This window comes from Falco biarmicus, chromosome 15, assembly GCF_023638135.1.
Source record: "Falco biarmicus isolate bFalBia1 chromosome 15, bFalBia1.pri, whole genome shotgun sequence".
In the NCBI taxonomy this organism is placed as follows: Eukaryota; Metazoa; Chordata; class Aves; order Falconiformes; family Falconidae; genus Falco; species Falco biarmicus.
Window position 1 is genome coordinate 17,002,263 of NC_079302.1, and position 26,206 is coordinate 17,028,468.

Consider the following 26,206-nt stretch of genomic DNA (forward strand, 5'->3'; position numbering starts at 1 on the left):
CCAGCTTCCTTCGCTACAGAGAGATATATGGTAGCAACAGTATCTCAGTTGTTCTGAGGCACCATCTCTTGTTTTTTTCACCTTTCCACTCTTCTGATGAGCTGAAGTCAAGATTATTGAGTTGGCTATGCAAGGTCCTTTGAAAGAAAAGGTACAGGACAAAACAAGTGACAATTAGCAGTTCACAACAACAAAGCATTTCTGACAGAGAAGTCTTCCAGCTGCACCAAAACTCAGGCCCTTTGGTGAAGGCAGTTGCTGATGTGGACTTTCAGAGTAATAGATAGCGAGAACAAAGATGAACCTGGCATGACCCTATTTCCTCATCATTGTGGATTCTTCCATGTTAAATGTCTTAGATTAATTTACCTGAATACAATGCAAAGAAGATATGATACTACCTGAAAAGGAGTATTTTAATGGAGGCAGTACAAAGGACACCTAGCTAGCTGTCTCTTGGTGGTTGTTGTGGGAAGCAATTAATCTGCTGAATCAGCACTTGTCATCCTGAACTACCAAACCTTAAACAACTATCTGTGCATGATGGGTTTTCTCCCCTTTGAAGAGAGGTGAAAGAGGAAATACTTTGATGATGGAAACTATATCCACTGGAGTATGGAGACATAGTGTTTTAACAGTTGAGGACCATGAAGTTTGTGAGGGTTTTCTCCAGCTAATCATCACAGGCCCTTTGAAGAAATGTAGGGATAATCTTGAAGAAAGCCTGGAAAAATTTCTCATGGTATCTGAGCATGTGCAATATCTGGCACGCTTACACAGAAGGACAAGTGATGTAGTGAATGTGCTCATTTGTGATAGACATCTTCCTGCTGAACAGACAATGTTTGAACTTGCTGATCAGTCTTTCTTCCCCCCTAGGGTCAGGGCAGTTGCTGACATCCTAAAAAAACCCAAAGAAAACCTGTGAAGCGAGTAGGTTTGGAGTTGAAAGGATGCCACAGTGCAGACTCATGCCAAAGCTTTGAGGGAATAAGCCAAGGCTGCAAAGTTGCTAAAGCTAGTAGGTGCTGACATGCCAGATTGCAAAAATGCCTGAGGCAAAAGTGCTGAAAAAACTGCCAAGACCATAGGTACCAAAGACAAAGACCCAAAAGCTGAAACTGTGTCTTGTGACAGGCATCCCATTTGTGTGTGTTGGGAATGAAAGAACAAAGCACTCATATGGTCACCAAAACAAAATTTAAATGTCATTAGAAGGATCATTCATACCTGCAAGAGCAGGATTGTGACACTAAATGCATCAGCAGGATAGTAGCTGAAGGAATTGTGAAAAGGTATAATTGCTGCGGGCACTTCATTAACTGAGCAGCCTTCTATAAAATATAGACATAGATTCACAGAATCATAAAATGGTTTGTCTTGGAAGGGACCTTAAGGATCATCTAGTCCCAACACCCGCCCCCCCCCCCCCCCGCCCCCCCCCCCCCGCCCTCTGCCATGGGCAGGGACACTTACCACTAGACCACATTGCTCAAAGCCCCAGCAAACCCAGCCTTGAACGCTTCAAGGGATGGGGCATCCACAGCTTCCCTGGGCAACCTCTTCCAGTGTCTCACCACCATCACAGTGAAGAATTTCTTCCCAACGTCTAATCTAAATCTCTCCCCTTTCAGTTTAAAGCCATTCCCCCTTGTCCTGTCGCTACATGCTTGCATAAAAAGTCCCTCTCCAGCTTTCCTGCAGGCTCCCTTCAGGGACTGGCAGGCTGCTGTAAGGTCTCCCCGGAGCCTCCTCTTCTCCAGGCTGAACAACCCCAACTCTCTCAGCCTGTCTTCACAGGAGAGCTGCTCCAGCCCTCTGATCATCTTCATGGCCCTCCTCTGGAATCTCTCCAACAGGTCCATGTCCTGATGTTGGGGGCCCCAGAGCTGAACGCAGGACTCCAGGTGGGGTCCTCTATGAGAGAGGAGCAGAGGGGGACAACCACCTCCCTCGACCTGCTGGCCATGCTTGTTCTGACTCTGCCCAGGATACGGTTGGCTTTCTGCGCTGCAAGCACACGTTGTTGGGCCATGTTGAGGTTTTTGTCCACCCCAAGTCCTTCTCTGCAGAGCTGCTCTCGACCCATTCTCCACCCAGCCTGCATTGGTCCTGGGGGTTGCCCTGACCCACGTGCACCAGACCTTGCACGTGGCCTTGTTGAACTTGATGATGTTTGCTCAGGCCCACCTCTCAAGCCTGTCAAGGTCCCTCTGGGCAGCACCCCTTCCCTCCAGTGTGTCAACCACACCACACAGCTTGGTGTTGTCAGCAAACGTGCAGAGGGTGCTCTCAATCCCGCTGTCCACGTTGCTGACAAAGATGTTGAACAGCGCTGGTCCCAGTACCGACCCCTGAGGAACACCACTCATCACGGGTCTCCACTTGCACAGTGACCACTGACCGCAACTCTTTGAGTGTGACCGACCCAGCCAATTCCTCACCCACTGAGTGGTCCATCCATCAAATCCATGTCTCTCCAGTTTAGACACAAGGATGTTGTGCAGGACTGTGTCAAATGCTTTGCTGAAGTCCAGGTAGATGTCATCAGTTGCTCTTCCCTTGTCCACCAACACTTTAACCCCACCAAAGAAGCTTTAGAGATAATTTAATTATATATTATATATATGGATTTTATATATTATATGTACATATAAATTACAAACTATAGATTATTTAATGCAGAGGAGGAGCAGCACAGTTTTCACTTTACTGTCTCTGTGTGCAAAATTTGTTTGAGTTACATGGTTTTTTGCACTTTAAAAAGCACAGGTCTAGCATGATATTGTGCCACTTCCAGGTGGAAGAGAACTGCACCCAGCTGAGACCTTGGGGGGCCAATGCCAGACTTCTTTCATCTTCAGCTGGATAGGATCATGGCAGAAGAGGGGAAGAAAAAGGAAGGAGATAAAGCTGAAGAGCTGGAAAGCAGTATCCTATCACTTACCTCATTACCCAGACAGGAAAATCAGTGTGATTCTTTCATCTATCATATGTATTCGTCCTCCTCCCTCTGCTCCTACAAGTAGGAAACAGCCACCTGGTGGAGGGGTGCATCACTGCTCCCCTGCCTTGGGCACTGAGAGGAGCCGTGTCAGTGGTTCTGGCATGTGGCTTGTGTGCTGTGCAGGGCTGGGCCTTCTCCTCTGGCCCTGTGGACTCTGGGTGTGTCAGCAGAGCCTGCATACTGGGGAGGCGGATCCCATCAGCTATTTATGTTTGCTACGATACGCTGCGTCTCCGATACGTCTACGATACGATCCATGTCTTTGTGATCTCTGACTAAGTTTACCGGTCTAAAGCCAGGTACACCATTAGTGTGTAGTGTACTATTTCTGCCCTGGCCTCTAAACAACTGGTTTTAGGACACTTGCTTTCATGCAGCCTTATACCATACCTAGTTATCATTAGGTCATGTTGAATTGAATCCGAACTTCTTCAGTGCTGGTCTACTTTACCATACACTAGGCTAGCATGTAGCTTTGCCCGCTGTGCTGTAGCTAATATGCAAATACAGAATAAAACTAGACGTGTTGCTTTGGCTGGTACCATTGCATAAAGTACTCCCGGTCAGGATATCGGAGAAACCTTCACTGGCACATACAGGGCTCTTCTCAATCTAACTGACGATATAACTCTTTCTGTTGCAAGTGTTGTCATCAATTTCATTGCACTATTGAATATTGAAAATTAATTTCCAGAGTGGTCTTATTCACTTGTTCCTTGGCTAAGATACATTTATTTCCTATCATCAACTAGTTTATAGTATATCAACGTTCAAAAGGGTTTTCCATCCTCTGAAAATGTCGAGTGTAGTCAGCACTAATGAAAGGGCAATGAATAATACTCTACGTCATGGCTTTCAAACTTTAAGAATTCCACTGGGGTCACTGGGTTGAATTAGAGACCCTTTAATCATTAGTACAGTTTTATGAATGGTGTACTTTACTCTGATATTTTACAAGACGTCACTACTTAACACACTTCTGGCTCCATGGAAGGAAAAACAAAAGGCTTTGTGTGCCTCGAGGTCCCTGTAGTTTTGAGGATCATTATAATTCTACTGAGTCAAATCCTGAGGTCCCTGTTTAGTTGTTATACCATGCTAAATCCTTCTGGAATCAAATGGAATTTGTCTGAGCAAAACCATGCTAAGAATCTCCTGATTTGGCCATTTAAGAGTAGCTAAAGATTTCTCTTTCCCAGATGGAGGAAGAAATAGCTGCAGTTGTGATTCCTACTCAATGTAATGTAACCAGCTTGTATTTGTGTTACTCCTGTGCCCAGGCATTGCAATCATGAATCCCGTTGTATGTGGCACCAGTTGCTGACATTTGGAATTCTGTCAGATTTGCTCTCCTGTGAAAACCTTGGTCTTGTGGGGTGTGTCATTGAGTGTAATTACAAAGGGCTTGCTTTAAACTCTAGCAAATGTTGTGTACGTGAAAGCAGTACTGTACAACAGCGGATGTGTTACAAATGCAAGTCCCTTTGTCTCCGTAGCTGGGACACAAGTGGACCTCTGTAATCTGCTGTGAAAGTGAGGGCTTCTTCCCCTAGTCACTTGTTCAGACCTGCTGAACTCATGACATTTCCAAGGCCTTATTTTGTTCCGAAGAGCTGAATGATGAGGGCACCATTTCACAAAATAAATGAATAAAGCTGTACAATTTCAGGGGTGCTTCCACTGAGGTGTTCTCTATGTCATGTAAAACACTGAAGATAAGCGATATGCCAAATAAAACATTTGCTGATGAAATTACAAAAGGGCACTCAGGTATATGCCAAGCTGAGGAGAAAATAAAATTGGTATTACAATTTTGAAGTTCTTAATATGCATCAGAGAGTTTTTACAGGTTTTCATAGTCTAGGTGAGGCTCACACCCCAAGGAGTCTGCTTCATCTAAATCACTTTCTTCCCCTCTTTTTCCTCCCCAAAACAAGAGGCAATCTTCAAAGGAACAAATATGTCACTTTAAATACACAACATAAAAAATGGGCCAAATAAATTATTAAAATACATAAAAAAGAGATTCGCAAAAGATGCATGTTATTAGCTATTTGACAAGCAATTGATGCTGTTGCAATGGCTGCATTTCACAACACAAGTGTTTTCTTTGCTAGACAGATAAATAGTCAACATAATGTGAGAAATGACTTTGCAGTCATCCAAAGAACAATTTGGCTTTAAATAGTTCATTTAATGGCTTTCCACTGGCTGTGCTGCGCAGTCATTTCATACCAGACCTTCACCACATCCATGTGCTTTGGAATTCCTTCTAAAAATGAGCTCCAAGCCTGACCCTCCTCTCCCCGTCCCAATTCCCTGCAGAAGTGTTACCACATATGCTTTGAATCTTTTTTTCAGATGAGCTCCCAAGTCTAACTCCTTCCTCCCTGTGCTTGAAACGTATGGATTTGAAAGCACTGATGTAGCCTTGAAGTTTTTGGACCAGGCCCATCTGGGTCAATCCCTATGTAGTTTGACTAGTAGTTTCTGGAGTAAAATTCTCAGAAGCCTTCATTTTTTCTTGTTCTGAATCTACTACGCACTCCCTTTTATCTCTCCTAGTTGAACTACAAGGATCTCAAGGGAGATGTGATTTTCATAAACAGAAAAATAATGACCAGCCAGAGGAAGGAAACAAATTTTTAATGACTGGGAGAATTGTCTTTATGAAAAAGTAAGTTTCCTTTTAGTTTATTATATATGTAAAAAAATACATCATTCATCAACTGTAGAAGAAGGGGAGATTTCAAATCTCATCTACTCAATAATAATGATTTTAAAAAGCTCATAGAGACTTTGTCCTACTGCTGCCAACATTTTGAATCACTGAGAAAGGTTTTCCAATCTGCCCCTGAAAACTGCATATTGGCATTAACGGTGACTTCGGAAGGATCACCCGTGTGTGCAGAGATGCCCGTGAAAAACAGTTTGCAGGACTAAGTCAATAGAGCAGCCGCTTTTCCAGGCATGCAGGCTTCCTTCGCAGTCAAGATGCTGCTAAGCAGGGACACGAGGGGCTTCCGGAGCGCTTCAGCACCGCATCCGCGTACCAGGGGCGATGGAAGGCAGTTTGCGAACGGCGCGGAAGGCGTGCGGGCTGCCCGGTGCCCGCATCCCCTCCGCAGCCCTGAAGGGGCGGCCGAGCGGCAGCCACAGAGTCGCGGCTGGCCCGGCGACCCTTCGGCCCGGGTGGGAGGGCTGCTCCGCCGCCGGTACCGGGGGCAGACCCGCGGGCGGCGAGCGGCACCCCGCAGCGCAGCCTGCGCAGGGCGGCGCGGCCCCGGCAGCCCCCCGGGCCGGGCAGGGGCAGCCGGGCGGGAGCAGCTGGGCCGGGGGCCGGCGGCAGCGCGGGGCTCCGCGGGCGGGCCGGGCGGGGGCCGGGGCAGCGCGGCGCATTGTCTGCCCGGCGCCCCCGGGGCTGCGCGGGGAGCGGAGCGGAGCCGGCCCCGCCACCCGTGCCTGGCTGGAAGTGAAACGCGCCCCGGCTGCTCCTTTTTCTTTCTTTCCTTTTTTTTTTTTCTCTCTCTTTTTTTTTTTTTTTTTTTTGAGCCTCCAAAAGGCTCACTCGCCCCTTTCATCTGCCGCCGCGGCCCAATGGGAAGGCGGAGGCTGCCTGCAAGTGGTCTAATCTCAATGAGGTGTCAATCATGTTCCCCGGTGGGTGAAGTAAGGTCTTTTGTAACCGCCTCTGTCTTTGGGAAAGAGAGGCGAGAGGAGGAAGGCTGGAGCGGAGAGGGGGACGCCGGACCGTGCTGCAGGAGAACTCAGATTTGATCTTGCTTGTGCGTTAGCAGGGAGAAGCGGAGCACATGGATTTCTAAACACGCTGGGATTTTTTTTTTTATATCTACAAAAATAACAACAAGCGAACCTGACCCTACTGAAAACAGTCAAATGAATCGTAACTGCAGATCAATGCAGAGAGATGGGGAAACTTCACTCGAAACATGGTTAGTTCCTTTCACTTGCTACTTCCTTAGTCCCTTCCCCTTATTCGGCTTGTTCTCGGTTTGTTGCTGTGATTTCTGTACTGGTGTCTAATGATCTTCCTTTATTATTTCCCCGCACACTTTCCTCCGGATCTGCCTAGCTGCCGTTTGTAAACCCAGAGAAAGTCCAGAAGGTAGGGATGGCTCTTTACTGCTCGTAACTTTGAACGTGTTCCCCCGCTGCGGGTGGCTGCCCCCGGCCCCCTGCCCTCTCCCCTCAACTTTCCGGCGCGGTTTGCGAGCTGCGTGCCGGGTCCCGGCTCCGGTCCCGGCTCCGGCGGCGCGCTGGCCGCGGGTCCGGGCGGGCTCCGCGGGCGGCTCAGCGGCGGCATTGTCTCCTCTTCTCTAGGTGATAGTTTTGCGGTGAACGCCTCTCTGGCTCGCAAAGGGCTGGAGGACTGGATGGTGAAGCAGAAATACTCCGGGGGCAGCAGCAGCGGAGGCAGCAGCTCGGGACTCCAGCAAGGCTGCCAGCACCGGGCTGTTTGCAGGCTCTCCAGCGCCAGGGTATGTCAGCTTCCTCGCTGCTCCCACCCCCCCGCCCTGTCTTTTGGAAATAGGGAATACCAAAAGCTCTTTCTACATCCCTCTCACCCTCCCAAGGGTCGGTTGTGCAAAGGAAGGGTTTTCTTTGCCCTAATGCTGCTCCAGGGGGCTGCCCCGTGGGTGGTTTCCTTCAGTCCTTTGATGAAGTTAGGAGCTGCAGAGCAAACTTGGTGCTGGTACAAAAGCCAGAGGAGTAAAGGGACCTGTCCCCTAGTGTCTGGGCAGCGCGATTAGAACAAAACCCTTCATAAACAGGAACAAACGGAGAATCTCTGGGAAAAGCCCAGAACCCTGCCAGCGTGTGTAAGCTTGTGAACCCTGATTGGTGCACAAGTTTGTCTGTGACATCTTGGCAGAGGAATTCAGGAAAGAAGTCGTCCCCGAAGAGTGTATTTTTATTTACTTGCTCTTTGCTAGTAATGCGTGGCTGACTTTATCTGTAAGAGTTGCTGCACATGTCCCTTGCCCTGGCTGTTACCAGACTGGCCGCTTTCCACCCTTCCTCTTTCCTCTAGTCCTCCTCCCCTGTAAAGCTGGGCTGAAGGAAATGTGTAAATTACCCTCGCCCCCCGCCCTTAATGTTGTCTCTTTAAACAAAAAGGCATGATGGGAGGTAAACAATTCTTAGATATGGTCCTCATAGTGTTTCAGGGTATGATCCAGAGCTTATTGATGCTTACTGAAAGACTCTCATTGACTTCCGTGAGCTTTGGATCAAGCCCTGAAAGCTTCATCAGTGGAAAAGTAACCTGAGAGATGGGGAGATTGGAATCTGTGGTTCCCAGCAAGGAATGTGGCTCTGAAAGCACAAGCAGAGCAGGGCCACCAAACCTCCTGCAGGCTCTTTGCTTTGTTAGCCACCAGTTTTATTGTCAGAAGCCTGGACTTCTCGTGTCTCAGGAAAAATTAACTCGCAAGTGGACAATACTTCATTTAAGGTGGGGTGTTGAAGTGCATAGAAGATGTATAGCTTGGGAAAAGCTAATGATGACTTTTTAGATTTCACCAGTATTGTATTTAGAGGAGGATAAATTGGGAGTCACTGGAAGTAAGGCAAAGGGGGTAAGATAATGATGTGTTTGTAACTGATGAGCATAATCACTTCACATTCAACTTGCAGGTATGTCTGGTTGAAGTGATTCTTAACGTGCTTTACTTGGAGACAATGTGCCAAAGAAAGAAGTTCTCATTAATAACGGTACATACATGTATGATACAGCTGTGAAGAGTAAACCCGTGTGCTTTTAATTATTTTTCATTATGCCCATTTCTGTGAGTCAAGCTTTTTTAGATATATTCTGCCTCTCACATAATATTTTCTAGGAAAGAGGCTCAACTTACCAAACTAAACATAGGTTTAAATTCAAGAGTTAAAGGTCAAAAACTCTGACTTCAGCTTTGTGAAATGTATTTTCTTCCACAAAGACAGTTTGCTTTTTGAAAACAAGAAAAAAATATCTTTTGTCAAAGATACTTTGCTATACACTGAACTCTTCAGTTTTCAGTTCCATGAGTTCTGCTCAGCTGGAATGGCAGTGGAACAGTATTTCTCTTCTTACTCAAGGTGTCCTCCTCATGATAGCTGAGCAATTAGCAAGCCATTAGCTAAAAATTAATCTACTGGTTTAGTACATTATAAAACTATAAATACATTTAAGTATGTTTAAAAGCACTGTTCCCATGAGGCTTTTTACTGTCATCCTGATAGAGTTGTTTGTGAATGTTTGAAAATATTCACAATTTATTGCCTAATATATTTGGTAGTATCTGTATGCATATATAGCCTGCTAATAGTTTTATTTTAATTGTCATCCTGTCACAGGCACACTGTGACAGCTACATTAAAGTTCCTTTAAAATACGAACTTTTGGTACTATGGAGGGATGCATTTCTAATCCTCCATTGGAACCAGATGTGCCATATGTACAGTCTTTTTGACAAGGATTATGGAGTCGCAGCTTTTGACTCCATAGCTGGGATTGCATGACTGTTTCCTCGTCTGAGATCTTTGATCTCTTGTATAATTATACCAAGATACAAAGTGAATTGTAGTCTAACCTCTTGGCTCTTCATTCACCTCAAGATGTAAAAATACTAGTTACCTCTGCTAATGGTTAGTTACATGGGATTGTGTGGGACAGTTGTATATTCCCCAATAATGTAGTACTGTTACGTTGAATCGACCAAGGGCTTTTATCCTTACTATTTCAGAATACCTCCTAAAATGTTCAGTTAGCTTACAAGGCTCTGTGGAACAGTACAGTTTTATTGTGTCACAGTTGAAACTTTGGCTTCTCATTAAAACATGTTTTTTCCCCCTGAAATAGTTCCTAATTGCTGTGTTTGTGACTTATGGCAGAAGGAGTTAGATCAAACGCTGATGAAAATATCTGCATTCAGAGAAATAACCAGTTGAGCTTAAAAAAAATAATGGTCCTAGAAATAATTTTCCTCCTAGGAATCCTTAACCTGAGTTTTGTTGATGGTGGTTTCATTAGTATGCAGGGCCCTATTTGGTGAAATCCAGCATGCTTCCAAAGACCTGTTGATGGGAGGGGAGAGCACTCAATTGCTTCCACAGCTGAAACTTCAAAGATTTTAATAATTTTGATTAGAACTTGAATGTAATAGTGAAATTTTACTTACATTGCTGTATATAAGCCAAAAATTCTGTCTTGGTTGTAGTTGGAAGACTGTTTTCCTCAAGAACAGAGACACTGAATTGTTTTGCTAAAGTTAGTCATCCAGGGGAGATGACACTGAACTTCAGGGGGATACATGTAGCATTTTACAAGAGGAATGAATGACTAATACAGGAAAGCCATAAAATTTCATTTGTGCTCCTCTCTAAAATGATTGAATTTACAATAGTTCTGGAGGGGAGGTCATTATGTTAGTTCACTGAAGGGGTGTTTGACACAAGGCGAGGGGATTCAAGAATACAACACTTTTCCTGAACTCAAGTTTTGAGAGTTTCTTGGTTAGAGCAGATTTCCCTCAGCAGATGTATCATCCATGTTGTATCCCATCCATCCATGTCTCCCCCTTCCAATTCACTGGAAGAACAGTAACTAGTGTCCAGCTATTGCCAAATGCATCAGACATCTGAGAAGGATCTCATAGTCAATTGTTGGGTGAAGGCAGGAGCCAGGGGAAGGGGAGTGTGTCTGAAATATGCGCTTCTGGTGCATATACAACTTTTCTGTTCTAGCTAAGAGCTCTGATCTCATTAAACCATTGCCATCCACCCAGCAGGGGCTGCTCTGCTCTAAATGTTTTAATTACTGTGGAGGCTGAGGGCTGGGCTGCAGCCTTCCATTCCACATCACGTAGAATTAAAGAAAAAAGGAATTCTGTTGCATCTATGAAAAGTATGAGGTCCAGAGTCATCTTCTAGTTTCAAAGCTAATTGAAACCACTGGGGCTGTAAATCCGTTGAGGCAACCGAATACACTTATTTTGCTGCTTTATGAATGAGTTAACTTGTGCCCAGAAAGGTTTTCTGACACTGTGGATTATCCCATATAATTCTTAAGTTTAAATTTATTCAGTGTGTTTACTTTTACAAACTATTTTTGGAGATCATTGTTTGCAAATATTCATGTATTTATTTATTTAGCTGAAAAGTAGTGCTGTGCTAGAGGGGAAAATATTAAATATGACATTTGCTTAGTTCAATTTACTTTTATCTTCAAAGCCATGAGAAATTTTACTAGTTTCTTGCATGTCTCATTGAGATCTGTGCTTGGGATTGGAAAAAAAAATCCTATTTTTAATTTAATCTCAAACCAGCTCACAGTAAGCCAAGTTGTAAGTAATCATTTTAGGTAAAATAGAGCAGTCTTTAACTTACCACTTCTGCTGGGCTCTGGTACTAGTGATCTTCATGTTCAACCCTAACTGATATTACAGTTGAGTATCTGGTCTGGGAATAATACAGTATGAAATGCTGAAGCACATCACACTACTTCAGAGGTGGGGCTTGTTCTCCATTTGTTCTGTGCCTGTAACTGCCAGTGACATTAATGGGCATTCCTTGCATGGCTGAGAGGAGACTACACCAGTGTCAACTTCACTGCATCTCTAGCATGCTCTTTCTTAAATTAAAAAAAAATAAAAATAGGCCTTTCCCAGTGCCTTTCTGTTAAATAGCATTTGTGTGTGTGCATGTAAAAATATATAGCTTTATGGAAGACACAGCTGGGTAGGTCATTCCTCCAAAATAAAAATAATGAAAGGAAAAGAGACTTTTTTTAGCGATATGTATATGCTATGGCTTAAAGGCTGTTGAAGTGGAAGATTTAATTGTAGCACTACTTTGGGGTCATCTCATGGGTAGAATGACATTTGAAAGACTGCCTTCTTACAGATATGGTGACAAGAGCAATTAAAATTTCCTGGGGTGCTATCTTGTGTTACTGCTTGAAGTAATCTTTCAAACTGAACTATTTTCAAGTACATTAATGTCAGTATTGTATAGACAATTATTTGTATTGACTCTGAGGATTAAAAGAAACAACAAACTCAACAGTGCTAGATACTGGTATGACTAAAAAAAATATTTTGATAAACAAAATATTGTGTATGGCATTTAAAATAAATTGCCAAACTTTGTATTGAAAGAGAGAAGCAGAATCTTATTTAGTGTTGAAATTTGGTGCCAACAAACCAAGATAATTTAATTAGTGGTGTACATAGTATATCTTGACAGCTCTGGTTTGGGAAAATTATAATATGAATATTAACAATCAAAGAGTCTCTGAAAGTATTAGTGCCATGGTGATGAGATTAGTGAATTGGCCAATACTGTAGCAGAAAGCTGGATTCCAAGGGAATTATCCTTGAATGATACCAGTTGGTGCAATTAAAAGCCACAATTCAGTTGCCATATGGAAAGTGTTAGGCATCCTTACATGGTTTCAAAGCTATGTGCCGGAGGTTAAATTGACATGTGAAGAAAAGCATAAATTAAATATTTTGTGTTATGAAATTAAAAGTTGACTTTGCTTGAGCCATATGGAGGAGGTGGATGGAAGACAGTCTGTATTTCATCAGGGCTTGTTTTATAGGTGTTTCAGATTTAATGTGGCACACTTTTAATTTGGCATGTTGATTGGAAAGCTGAATGGCCCGTGAAGTTTCTGCAAACAATCTCATTAACTTTTTTTTTTAAATCTCTAACAACCCTCTTTCTCCTACCCCCTCTAAACTGGAGTTACTTAGGTTGATGTTTGTAAGAAGAAAGTGTATTCTGTATAGTAGCGGGGTAAAGGCCTCATCTAATTATTACACGCTATGTCTCTTGGGCTACTGATAGTCCCTCTTGGTTTAGTGAAACCTTAATTCTTCTGAATGAGAAGGCCTTGGTTATGGAGGACATTTTCTTCTGTATATTGGGATGAAAAGTACTAACAGTATATTATATTCTTTAATGACTTAAATGTAAATAATGTAGTCCAGACTTTACACTAAAACTTCGGTTATAACAAAAATGGGAAATTTGTAGCACATGATTGTCGACATATGGGAATGTTCTTTACAGCAGCATTCATTAACAGAAGGGTTTTCTGTAGGTTTTTGTGAGATCTGTAATAAGACCCAGGAGGAGCTCAGTAAGTGGCTATTTGTAGGCACCCTTCAGAAGAAGATCTTAGTTGACTTTTATGGTTTCTTTTGAATTGGGTTATGAACAGAGAAAAGAGAAGTCTCATGAGTATTGAAACTTTGTAAGAGTTAGTTTTTCCAAAGTTGGGGAAATAATTGTTCAGTGATGATATTTAAATCAAAATGGAACATTGCTCCCTGTGCTGCAGATGTTGGCCTTTATAGAAATCCTTGTGGATGGATTTTGCTTCGTGAATGTCAGCATCAAAACCTGGTTGGAAAGTAAATGGTAGCTGTTGAAATGTACAAAATACTTGAAGCATTTTTTTGTAACTAAACCACTTCTCTAGTTAATATACTAGTTACTCTGAGTATTTGTGAGTTTTCAGACTATGTGATATTTATAGATATCTTTTCATGGAAAATGAGGTATAGTTTTAGTTAAAAAAATTACTGTGAAGAAATGGTGCAATGGACTTTCTCTGTGAATTTATTTAGTCATATCTGCCAACATTGGCAGCAAAACTAAGCTTGTATTTACTCCTACGGAGTAACTACAGCTATGGGAGACTTGAGTTGGCCTGTATGCCATTCAAGAATTATTAACCAAGTTCCAAATGCAAAATCTTCATTGTGTCTGATTTCTTAGCCAACAAAGCGTATTTGTGTTGGAATATCTCATGACATTTGTCTTGCAGTGGTGGAATGCCAGTGGTGTTAGCTGTGGTGAAAGGGCTGTGCTGGCGCAGATATTTTTACTACTGCGTAATCTAAGAGAGAGGGGAAGTTGGCTTGTGTAGGTTCAACTATTGCTGTCCTGGTCTCTGCAAGGGGTACAGCCATACAGTGCACTTGCTTTTTGTGAACTTCTGGATTTATTGTCATCAGAGCAATATGGCATATATTTTGTCTTGTAATTTGCAGAATAGCGATGACACTTCTGAACATGTGAGACATCCTTTCTCGACTCGGAAAGTCCTGTATAGTTAGTGTCCTCCAAATAGACTACTGTCATGTAACCACATGTCCACAGTTCATTAAGGACCAGTCCACTGGCTTGCCATGGGAGCTGGCATTCCAACAGGCTTACATCTGCAAGTAAGTGTTCAGCCAGATCCCTTAATACTTATACATGTGTGTCTCACATGACCTGATATGTGCCTATCGTATGTGAGAAATACTTCTGGTTTAGTCATACAGAATCTAATTGTTTGAGGAAGGGAACGATGCAGTCTTTTGTTGGGAGGTCCTATAACAGCTGTGAAATTGACTACCCCTGGTTTTGTTTGTGTGGTGTGGCCTATTGTATATTATAGGGCAATAAATGACCCTATTGTTTTAGTGTATAAAACTTCTGGTGGAGTAAATCCTTTTGCTCCTCAGAAGACCAGACTGTGGCCATAGGAGACTGAAATGCCATCAGTGCCTGAGAAGCTCCTTAATGGCCAAAAGGAGCCCTGTAAAAATATACCTAAAAGATCCCAACACTAACCCCTTGGCAGCAATAACGAAGGACCCAGTGGTTCCCTGGTTCAAATCAAGGTCCCTACCAAATGTGAATGAGAAGGAGTTATTCCTTGAATGTGAAGCTGTTGTTAATAAAATTTAATACTTGTGAACAAGACTTATTAGGCAAGCAGCTTCTCTGCTTTTTGTCAAAGTTCTAATAGTTTGATAATTTTCTCCCATAACCCTTCTTGAACTGAAAATTCAGTGGAACTCTGAAACTCAAGTTGACTGTGAAAGGGTGTCTTTTTTTGTACCTTGAGAAGTGCCATCTACCAGTCTTGCTTTTGGTTTTAACAGGTTTGATTTAAATGCAGGCTGAGTGGACTGGTCCATTATGTCATTTGTAATGACAATCCCTTGAGAATATGAGATCCTTCCTTAAAATGTGGGAGGAGATCAGTTATGGTTTGCACAAAATTTGTAGCAGAGAACTTTTGAAGTGCCTGGAATTTTCAGCCACGTATCCTTGGACTTCAAACTAACAAATGCGGGCAGTATATGTTGCTTTAGCTCAGAGATGGATTGGCATGTGGTCAGAACAGTCTACGGACTGTCCATCTAGAGAAATACTTGGTGTTTTGCGATTAGGGTGGAATTTAATGCATTTGGGGGCATTACTGTGGCAGCTTTCAAGGGATTAAGTATATTGAAGTTCCTATTAAAGTATAACATTGTGATTCAAGATCTGTGAAAGAAAATCATGCATGGGTGTTTGATCTTGGGGTGCAGCCACACATGCTGTGAGGCATAAAATAAGGGGATAGACTCAGTAGGGAAGTGACAGAACAAAGTACTGTCTTGCAGGAGAAATGGGATTTGGGAGCAGCCTTGGATCTTTTGATCCATACTCTGATGCGAATGATGAGTGGTATGGAGGTGACAGATTTGTCTTGGGGGAGGAAGGAGAATGGTGGGTAGTGTGTCGCATTGCCCTCGGAGATAGTTTGCTGTCTGATTCCCCAAAGGTTTGATGTGGTAGGTAAGGACTAAGCTGCTTCTTGTCCTATCATAAAAATCTTTTATAATTCCAGAACAGTTAGTTTCAAGAGAGTCAGGTAAAGAAGGTAGTAGCTGTAAAGTTAAGCCTTATGCATTACATGCACCTAAAGAACAAATGCCTGTTTGCGGGAGCAGGAATTTTCTCTGAGCATAGAGTGCCCCAGTCCTGGGCTTACAGAATAACAAGCAGTCTCTGTGTTGCATAAGATGCTGTGGTTAAGCCTGTATCAGTGTTTCTGTAATAAACTACTCTTTTTGAAACAATAAATAATAATTTTGCTTGTGAACTTCCCAATGTTCACATAGCGTACGTGTGTATATACTACAGACACTCATTCCCCTATGAAGAGAGAACATCATAGTCTAGCAAACAGAATATCTGTCATTCCAGCTGAGCAAAGGTCTAAGGCAATAACCCAAAATATCCTGGAAGAAATTCTAAAAAGCATTGAAGAAATCAATCGTCTGATCCTAGAGGAAGGTCTTTGATGTAATCCTGGTAAGTTTATACTGGGAGCCTGCCTATTTCTTTATGGTCAGCCCTAGACTTTCTATATGAAAAGTGGATCAAATAATTTCATATGCTCCTGCTTTAAAAAAAGGTGGTTGATAGTTTTCTAAAGCGTACACACTGTTTAAATGTAGATTGTGGCTTTTAGCCGAAGCCCAGGTGGGGAGGAAAGGCTTTTCAAAACAAGTACTTACAGGAAAATAAATAATACTTTGATATTTTTCCCATGGAAAAACTGTGCCTCATTTAGCCATCACGAATATTTAATTTTATTTTGAGGATAAACTTCATAGATTATCTCAGTTAAAGCCATTTTTATTTATGCAAAGCTTATGTGCATGGTCTTGTTCCTGATGTGGATATGTATGTAAAAGGAGTTTTTCAGAATACCATAAATAAATTACTTTTAAAGGTGTACTTTTAACTAACTCAATGCAGTTAGGTAAGTCTGGTTTTATCCTCTTGAAAAATTCTGCAATATTTCTCTGTTGTGTTTTGATGCAAAAGTCCTGCTGTAATAGAGGGAAAACTTCTCGTTGCTTTCAGTGGTTTTGTATCAGGTTCTCGGCCACATCAGTGGGAGATGAGGGAAGGTTCAAGTGGTGAGACTAACAGTCTTTTTATGTAGCAGCTACATTGCTGGTGGAATGACAACATATTTTCCCCTGCAGATGCAGTTTATCTGATCGTTTTATGACAGGTTCACAAAAGTTTTTCCCGGTTGTACTGCCACTTAAATTCCCATTTGTAATTAGCAATGTAATTTTGCAGAGAGGTTTAAAAGCATGTTTTGAGAGAGGCTATTCCCACAGCACTGCTTAATACCCATTAAAATACCACATTTTTATTATATGAAGGTGTTTTTTTATCTAATTAGGTTGGTTTATTAATGTACTGCACCACAGTCTCATTCTCTCCACCCCTGACCTCCACTCGCCCTTTAAGGCTGTTTTTAATTGTTTATTTATGACCAATAGGAAGCATGCAAAATCTTTAACACTGGACTAACGCACAGTGTAAAGAAGTAAATGAGATATCTGCCTGTCTAAGCTATTGTACAGGGCTTTTCTTTGAAAGACAGTTGCTCTTGGATTAAAACATGGTGATGTGTTACAGAGAAGACAGGAAAAAAACCCCAGCATTGGAAAGGAAGTCTTGTATTCATTGATGCTACATAGACTTCACTGGAATGTGGTCATCAACCTTACCATGGCACTTTTTTCCAGATGTGCTGTTTAATTTCTGGGGTTGGTTTTTTTTTTTTAAATTCAATTTAGAAAAAAAGGAATGAAATAATTTTCTGTGAGAACTGTGTGATGAAAGTCAAAAGTAAGGCATGTTCAAGTAGCTCTGTGTCCTTGGACATTTGCTGTTATCCAGGAGGGACTAGTAGTCTGCAGCATGCAGGTGTTGCCTGTGCTTTGTCAGTGAACATACATGTGCTGTCTAAACACAGAACAAACCTCTGCTAAACCGATTTATTCTTAATCTGTGGCCACCTCTGATTTTCCCCATTTTGGAAAGACTGAAACCGAAGGCACTGCAGTGAGAAGTTCCCTAGATTTGCCAGTAAATGAATAACAGACAATGGGTAATGCCCTGTGGGAGCAGCAAAAAGACTGTGAGGTCCCTTATTAGCTCCCCAACAGGAATCTGACCCTCCTGGTGCGTGTCTGATGGCAACGCTGACAGTCTTGGTCTCCTCAAAAAATGAGGAGGATTTCACCACCATTGGGGAAAATAGGAAAGCTTGTCACATACAGAGCAGAACAGTTAGACAAGAAAAATGTTAATGTCATGCCTTTAGGGATATGTTTTAAGCAAGGAAGGAGTCCTGGCCTACTGCACAGTCAGAGTGTCTCCTCGCATCAGCAGGAGCCCTGTCCAAAGGCCGGGTGAGGCTTCCTCCTTCCGTGCTCTCCGTAGACACGGGGTCTAGTCAAAATCTGCTGTTCTTGTGTATCCATTCCAATAGCCAGTACTCGCAGGAGAGGATAACCGGTTTTGCTTTCAGTCAGAAACACGTGCAGAGACTTTCCTGAGAGGTGTGCCAGCCTGAGCGACATGCCAGATCAGGGGCAGGATTTGGCTTTCAGCTGCGTTGGCACAGCTTACTGATGCCGGCAGGCGGGGAGCTAATAGCTGACGGCAGGACTGGGTGGAGGGAAGTAACTCAGCTGAAAAAGCAGACTGGTGATGTTCAGTCTTATCTGTCCCTACGTGTCCCCACGTAGTGTGTGTTACCTGGACTTGGCCGTTCACAGCCAAGAATCTTTCTTCTCATGATGATGGTGACTAATGGTGAGTATTTTTTGTCACACTTGGCTGCGTGCCAAACTATATTAGAAGTTTTGTGCACCACTGGTTTGCAGTGGCCCTTCTGGCGGAGTGACACACGCCTTCTGTGTCAGTGCTGCTTCGTCCAGGTAGAGCATCCTTTCTTCTGTTGACCAGGTTCTCCTTTAGCAGCAGGGTTTTCCCAGACTTTCACATGCCTGTTGGAACTGCCTGCCTGTCTTGTACAGAGGGTGAAACGGTACAGGGTTTGCCACACAGTTTTATGACTGTATGCTATTGATAGGACAGATACTGGAGTGAGTGAACTTTGTGGAATATAAAGGGTTACGTTGTTGAAGTTACACAGGCGCCAATCCACTGGCACACCGCAGGTGATCTCAGAGTGAATGTTGTTTAAAGCGCCTGTCCCACGGTTTCACAAATGTGCTCTGACCAGAGGATGTTTTTCTAACTTCAAAGGGCTTCTCAGGCTGGCTCGGTGCCTCACAGACTGAGTCCACAATTCCTCTCTGCTCGTGATGTGTTCTAACCATGTGTGATTTTTTTGGTATGCAATGTTTTCTTAAAGCGGCATTGACCTGTGTTCAACTGAAACTTGCTCTTAAGCTTGTAAACACAAACTTGTCGTGTGGGCAGTTTTCATCTTAACCTGATGTGTGTATTTTTTTTAAGAGCAAGAATAGACATCAAAAGGAGGGGTAATTTATAGGAAAAGAAGGAAAAAAAGAAATAAACTTGCAGCAGCCTTTTGAGTTGCACCATCCAGAGGCTTTTCCTTGAAGATCGAAGTGTGGGTCCTTTGCTGGCCACGAGGAGAAGAGCATGTTTCCACCTCAGTACTGGTAGTGTTACAGTAGGCTTCTTTGTCTGAAATGTGCCTCTGCACAAGGGGTGTGCAAAGGAGGGGAGAGCAAGGCAAAAACGAGTAGAAAGTAGAAAGAACCTAGGACACTTAGCAGTGACCTGATTTCCCCCCCTTCCCTCTTTAGCAATGTTATATTAAAGTAAACTTTTAGGAACATGTTTTTAAATATTGAAGGCTTCTTAGGTTTCTTTTTCTTCTGTAGTACTTTGTAGTGTAGTTTTCTGAAGGGGATTATTTTCAGGTTAATGCAAAATACACTTTAATGCTGAGAATTAGAAATGACTGAATCTTTATGGGCCAAATTCTTTTACTGTTGAAGTCCAGTAACCCTCCATTAACTCTGCTGAGAGCAGGATTCGGCCCTGAAACATCTCCTGAGGTACGCTGTGCTACATGAGCTGTGGTTGTGAATCTGGGAAGATGTCGTGTTCCTAAGTTGCATTGGTGGGCACTGGTTTTTGCAATGCTTGTGTGTTTGTTAAGGCTAGAAAAAGTAGGCTGGTTTGAGATTTTGAAGTCATCATTTTTAGTTTACTGTTATTGCTATTACGGATGGGTTTGAGTATATTTAAAAAAATCAAACCACCAGCAAAACAAACCGTTTTTTCAAAGGAAACAATACCTTACAAGTCAGGCCATAATGCTTGCTGTTTGCCAAGGGATTGAAAAGGATCATCTGCTGTGGGAATAAAACATCGTAGTGTGAATGGCATGCCGTGAACAATATATCTCAGCTGTGCAGTGAGTGAAGTTTTGCTCCTCATGAGTAACAGTACTGCGATCTAGCACGTAATAATTAGTCTAGCTTTCAGATGCAGCTTGATCCCAAGGTCCTCATCCGGATAAGATCCTGGAGAAGTTAGTGATGTCTAGGACCTAAGCCCTAACAGCAAACAACCTGTGCTACCCTGCCATCCCATGGTTATCGACAGGAACCATCCCACCACATTTATTTTGGCTAGTTTTAAAGCAGGTGGCCAGGATGAATTCCTAGTTTCAAAGTCACAGCTGCTGCTTTGAAATTGTGTAAGAAGGGCTTTGGTTTCCTAACACAAAATAACTGAGCTGCTGTTTGGTATTAGAGCATCATTATTCTGGGAAATGCACTCTTAATTTTAAAAATATCTTCTGTATGGAAATTGAAAGTTTATACCTTACGATTCTAAGGGCAAAGAGTTGAAAAGATTCCTTGTTTGATTGATGATTGTAAATACTTTAGAATTCCTCAGTAACCTGAGTGAATGGAATCTGAAAGTAGTGTTAAAAACTAATATCAATACTAGAAACACAGAGTTACTGCAGGGATCTCGTTTGTTGGTATTAATTAATTAGTGGGGGGTGGGGGTGTAACTATAATTTAAGATTTTTCTCTTTTAACTGGATGTCCTTATGGCAATTACCCCCAAAATGATATGTCTTTATCATTAAATTGATTAAAAGGACCAAGTGGACTTTGTACCATCACAGTAATGATGATGTGATTAAGTAGAAGGAAATGTTTAGTTACAAATCCCCATTTCCTCTCCTTGTAAAATTTTATTTTAAAATGAGCCTTCTTGGGTGACTTTTTCAGTAGCGTCAGCAACAGTGTCAGCAGAATGGTGAATTTGTGTCGCTGGAATTATAAAGAGAATTCAGAAGGAGTTTGTGTTAAGCATAGTTTTCTTTTTTTATAAAAAAGGATTCTGTTCACTGTGGGTTTTTTCTTTTGTATTCCTTTCCATCTTATGATATTATAATGTTTTTTGCCTACTTTCAAAATTTCATAGATCTATATTTATAAAAAATATATGTCATGTAAGCCTTTTTCAGTGTAAGAGAAAGTACATTTTATGCAAGGTACACAGCATGGGGTTTTCTGGGCCTTCAATCTCATATGATCCTGTCTCACAGTAAATATATGAAACAGGAATAAGCAAAATGCAATCCCCTCAGGCTGGGTGAAAATGTGCTCTTAAGAAAGAAGATGCGGGAGGGCTGTTTAGAGGCAAGTCTAGACCTTTCATCCAAAAGGAGGCCTGAGAAAAGCGAGTAGGCAGAGAGTGGAGTGTTTCTTTAGCTGATGTAGACAAGCTTGGTAAAGGGTGGAAAAGGCAAAATCAGAGTTCAATTGGTATTGGGGACATGGTCAAAGAAATGAATGTAGGATTCACGCATGCATAGGATATAACAAAATTGTTAACAACAATTGGTTGTTAAGGGGAAGAGGTGAGAATGGGCACATTGGTACAGGCAGTACAGATGAGATATCTGGGCTGTGCCCTTAATCATCTTCACTTGGATCACAGAACAATTTTTGTTCATATTTTTATCTTGTAATAGTAATTGCTGGTAGCTCTCTTGTCTGCTGGAAACTACATGTTCTAGTGCAGCACTTAGATTTATCCATTAACAAGTGGTGCTGGACCATATTTTATGTACAGGTATGGCAGAAAGATCCCCAATAAATTAAAGCTGTCAGTGGTTAAAACGCGGGCTTACTGTGCAATCAATCCTTGCATCTCTGCTAACAGGGTGTGCCGTTGGGGGCTGGTGTAGCCCTTGGGTCTCTACGTAGTGGCTGGGATTTCCTTGGGTAGGATGTCAGCCCTGTTGTACTTAAGGGTAATAGGTTAAATACAGCTTTCTTAAGCACTCTGAGTCACAAGGTAGGTAGGCTTTGAAGTCATCTGAGATTAGCAGACTGGTCTGTGGGCTTGGATGTGAAGGTGGGAGGTGTTTGTGATGTGGGTGATCAGAGATGGATAGCCATTGCTGTAGTGCTGCCTGGTTCTGAAACTCTGAATTAATGGCTTAAGACTGAGATGCAGGAGCCGTGTATTCTAGTCTAGACCCTACCTTTAGCTGTATATCCTTTCTCAGGTTGCTCAAATGTGAATCTTCACAGAGACCCAAGATAGCTAGAGCACTTGCCACTCATTTAGTCTCATTTGTCTTCTCTTTGAACCTACCAGTTTTATCCACTTCTTCCCACTTCCTCATCAGGGAAGTGGGGATAGGTCTCATCCTGTTACCTACCCATGCTGTTGAGGTAGACAGAGAAGTATTTGAAGTTAATGAAGAACTTCAATGCTAGCTGTAAAGTTAGTTCATTGCTATGTTTCTATGAATAAGCCAGGTATTTATTACCTACTTTCCTGAGCAAAGTAAGAAAATAAGAATGAAAAAGAATGTTTGAATTCCCCACAAAGTGTATATAATCCCCGTTTGCAGAAAACCCTCTTACATTGTTTCTTCTTTTGCTCTACAGTAATCTTCCTAAAGTCCTTTTGGAAAAGGGCCTTTCTGAACTGCCCAGCTCTCATCACAATCCAGTGGCCCAAAAAGCCTAACTCTATAAAAAGGGATTTTAATATACGGAGAAAAAGACATTTTACTTCCCGCTCATCCAAATGAGTTTGGACAAGGTTAGAAAGTGGTGGAAGGGACATGTCTTTAATGTATGAGCTGAATCTCCACTCCTTGTGGAGGCCTGTCCAAGGATACGTGCATCCAAGTGATGTAGACTTCCTGCTTATTGCTGTACCTTGCTTTTGGTAATGCATATAAATTCAGTGCAAGATGAGCAGGAATGTACGGATAGAGCATATGGCTAGCATATGTATAAATCATATTAGGTAAATAATATAGGATGAAGAGAATGCCAGACTTTTACCACTGTTACTAGATGAAGTGGACTACACAGACATAACTAAAGGGTGAAGGGAAACATTTGTTAAAAATTCGACTGAAGATGAGCTCTGATGGACCATCTAGACTTGAGGCTTTGCTGGGGGATGAGCTTTTTCCTGGTGTTTACTTGAATAATGAAATTATCCTCTCTTGAAGGTTATTCTTTGGAGCAGCAGAGTTTGCATATGAGTGAAATGCATGTCAAAATGTTTACAATGAACTGAAGTGGAGCACTGAGTCAAAGCAGCAGGCTTTTGTTTGCACTGGCTTTGTAATGGAGAGCCTTATAATGAGGGTGATCTATGCCTCCTGTTCTGGTGGGCCTTTGTACTATCTGGAGCACAAAGTGGAGCAGGTTTGCAGGTTAATGAACACCTCTTCCCTCCTCCTTGTGATGCTGGCAGTGATGTATCACCCACAGTCATGTTTAGAAATGGTGACTGATGGTTAGTGATGGATACCTCCAAGCTTTTTAGTTGTTGCCACTGAATTCTCTGTTGGGAACATCATGTGTTCTCTTAAACAATAGAGAGCACGGTTAAATGTATGGTGCTGAAGAGGCACATATTGTCTGATTAGCCTGGCAGCAATGAGCACACCCATACAGCTGTGTGTTTGCAGCCAGGGACATCACAGCCTGTAGCTCCCCTGCTCCCCCCTCCTTACAAATATGAAGAGAATTCAGGCAAATTCTGCCCGTCTAAAGAGGAGTTAATGGCATCTTGGAACCCGTTATTATGTATTTAAGGATGATTTCTCTGAATATTGAAATGTAAGGATGACTTTAATCTAGTGGCTCTGTGGTTTTGGACAGTTTGGTCAGTCTGGCTGGAATTGTACTTCAGGCTGTGTTGGATATAGGCACTTGTTGGTTTTTTTTCCTCTCCCTTTGGAGACTTAAAGTTTTCTTTGTCACCTGTTGCCCATGGATGATACTTTCTCAGCAGCTGTCCAGTGCTTCTTTCTTTCCCTCCGAGTTCCTCTAGATGATATGTGTTAGATACCTCTATTTTAACAGCTATTGCCTTTGCCTTACCTTGATTTAAACGTGACATTGTTCAGAAACCAAATCTTGGCGGAGAAACAAAGCCATGTCATGGTCTGACTAGCAGGGTGCATGTCTGGGTGTGGAATATCGAGAATCCTTTTGCCACCTTGCATTGGCTGTGCTGTAACGTTTGAGGCAAGTGTGCACCATACATACTGCCTAATCATACCGTACCCACTCTACAGATTGCTAACAAAAACCATGTGTAGCATATATGTATTTTTGGAGCTTAAAGAACTTCTCACATCTCCTACTTCCTTACTTGCCTGTTTGTAAGTGGAAAGACAGTGGAGCGGAGCCCAGCTCAGGAGCAGAGTCATGTTGGGAAGAAGACAGTGCAGACGCAGTGCTTGCTGTCTTCCTTGAGGCAGCAGGGAAATTGGAAAGGAAACTGTGATTCAGTGAATCAGTCATCTCTCGGACAGCTCCAGGGGCAGTGCAGCTCTCAGCTGCTGCCTTGCTCACAGTGGATTATAGGGTCATAATACAGCCCACTGTGCCGAAGCAGAAAAGCAGTAAATTCACCCTGGGGAGCTGCTTTATGTTGTCTAGAAATGAAGAATTCCTCTGTAAGAATGTAATGCTTTTTATCCAACTTCCCAATTCCCATGCTTCAGCAGTATATTTATCTTCACCGTTTTCATGCTGTGAATAGAGGAAGGCCAAGAAACATGTATAAAGGACTTCCTTTACAGCCAATGATATGTACAGTATAGCATCCTATAAAGTTAACAGGGATTAAGGTGAATGACCATGTGAGCAAGGGAGGCATCCCATCAGGAAATAATGTCTCTTTCTGTGTAGCAACTAAAGCAATACTATCTACAGACTTTGAATCAAAGGCTTGGACAGCTAAACAAAGCTAATCCCCAAAGATGTACTATTAAACTCATTTCCTATGTATGGAACAAATATTGCAGGAGTTTTGAAAAGCATTTTCCAGATATTGTTAAGAGAAGAGTTGGGGTGTGAGCTATAAAATTCTGATCCGAGTTCAGACTTTCTCCGTATTTGTGGTTTTGGTTTGAGCCTGTCTCTAGTTAGCAGGGATATAAATGTTAAAATTTACCCATGTGGTCTGAGAGCTGTGCTGTGTTAGTAGTGTAAGTCTTGCGTTTTCAGTGCGTCCTTATTTTAGAAAACTTTTCTTTCTGCTGGAGTCATATCCTTTCTTTTACTGGGCAAACTCTGAATATTCTGGCAAATAAGGACAACTTGACTAGACCTAGTAGAGCTGCAAACGTAAAGTGTTATTGTCTTTGAAAATTTCTCTCTCATAAATTTGCTTGAGGTGCAAACTCAGTTTTGTATGCCCTTACAGAGAAGACAGTAAATGTTTTATCATGTTATCTTTTTAGGAAAGCTTTTATTTCTTTATTTCTTTGTTTCAGCTTTGATAGCTTGTTATATTTCATTACTCAAGCAATTGAAATTAATTGGTAGATGTGAAAAGGTTTAAACTGAAGAATGAATATCCTTGGTTTTGGAGAACTTTAAGTGAGAATGATGAACACGTAAGAATTGGGTCCCATAGTGAATGGAACTTTTTTTATATTTTACTTTGAGCCTAAATGCAATAGCAAGAACAACTCTCGCTTTGGGTGAAAGAGCTGTCTGCTCAGATCTGTTAGGCTAGATTTGACTGGGCAGTATGTTTACAGAGTGGGAGGGTAGGGCTTTAAATTTAAATTCTTGTCAGAAGACATAATTTATGAATGGGGCAGTGAGAAATGTTTACCCACATGTGAATAGAACAAATAAGCTAGGCATTGAACATGCTTTCTTCTAGGCTGCTACCCATTGTATCCGTAGCCTGGTGTGTGGCACTTAGTGTAATTTCAGACTGGCTTCATTCTGAGCAAAGGCTGATAATGTGTGAACATGTGTGATGGTCCTGAGATGATGGCAAGCAAGCCCATCAGATGCTGCATGGTGTCTGTTTTCAGAGGGGATTTTGGTGCTGACTTCTGTAGAGGTAGGCTCCGGCAGGCATAATTGCGTAGCAGAGGATATTACAGAAAAGGGTATACAGGCGCTCTCAAATGCTTGGCACTTTGTCATAAAGTTAATCTATTTGCATATTTCCCGTACCTCTGTAAAAACAAACCAGTGGGCAGAGTTCTGAAACCATTTTCTCAGGCAAAGTTCCAGTTGA

General features: G+C 42.3%; 1 protein-coding gene across 3 annotated transcripts in view; it reads left to right on the top strand.

Annotated features, from left to right (window-relative positions):
- Nucleotides 1–6,614: 6,614 nt before the first annotated feature.
- The window catches only part of NKD1 (NKD inhibitor of WNT signaling pathway 1), a 112,741-nt gene continuing 93,149 nt past the window's right edge, over nt 6,615–26,206 (top strand). Inside the window, exons 1-4 of one of the 3 annotated variants that reach the window (XM_056360915.1) lie at nt 6,615–6,960; nt 7,101–7,133; nt 7,349–7,506; nt 8,666–8,743. In XM_056360915.1, coding sequence (XP_056216890.1) covers nt 6,936–6,960; nt 7,101–7,133; nt 7,349–7,506; nt 8,666–8,743 — 294 coding nt within the window. In that variant the 5' untranslated portion in view covers nt 6,615–6,935. The remainder of the gene's footprint in view (nt 6,961–7,100; nt 7,134–7,348; nt 7,507–8,665; nt 8,744–26,206) is intronic. The other 2 variants (XM_056360913.1, XM_056360914.1) reach the window with 2 other exon arrangements.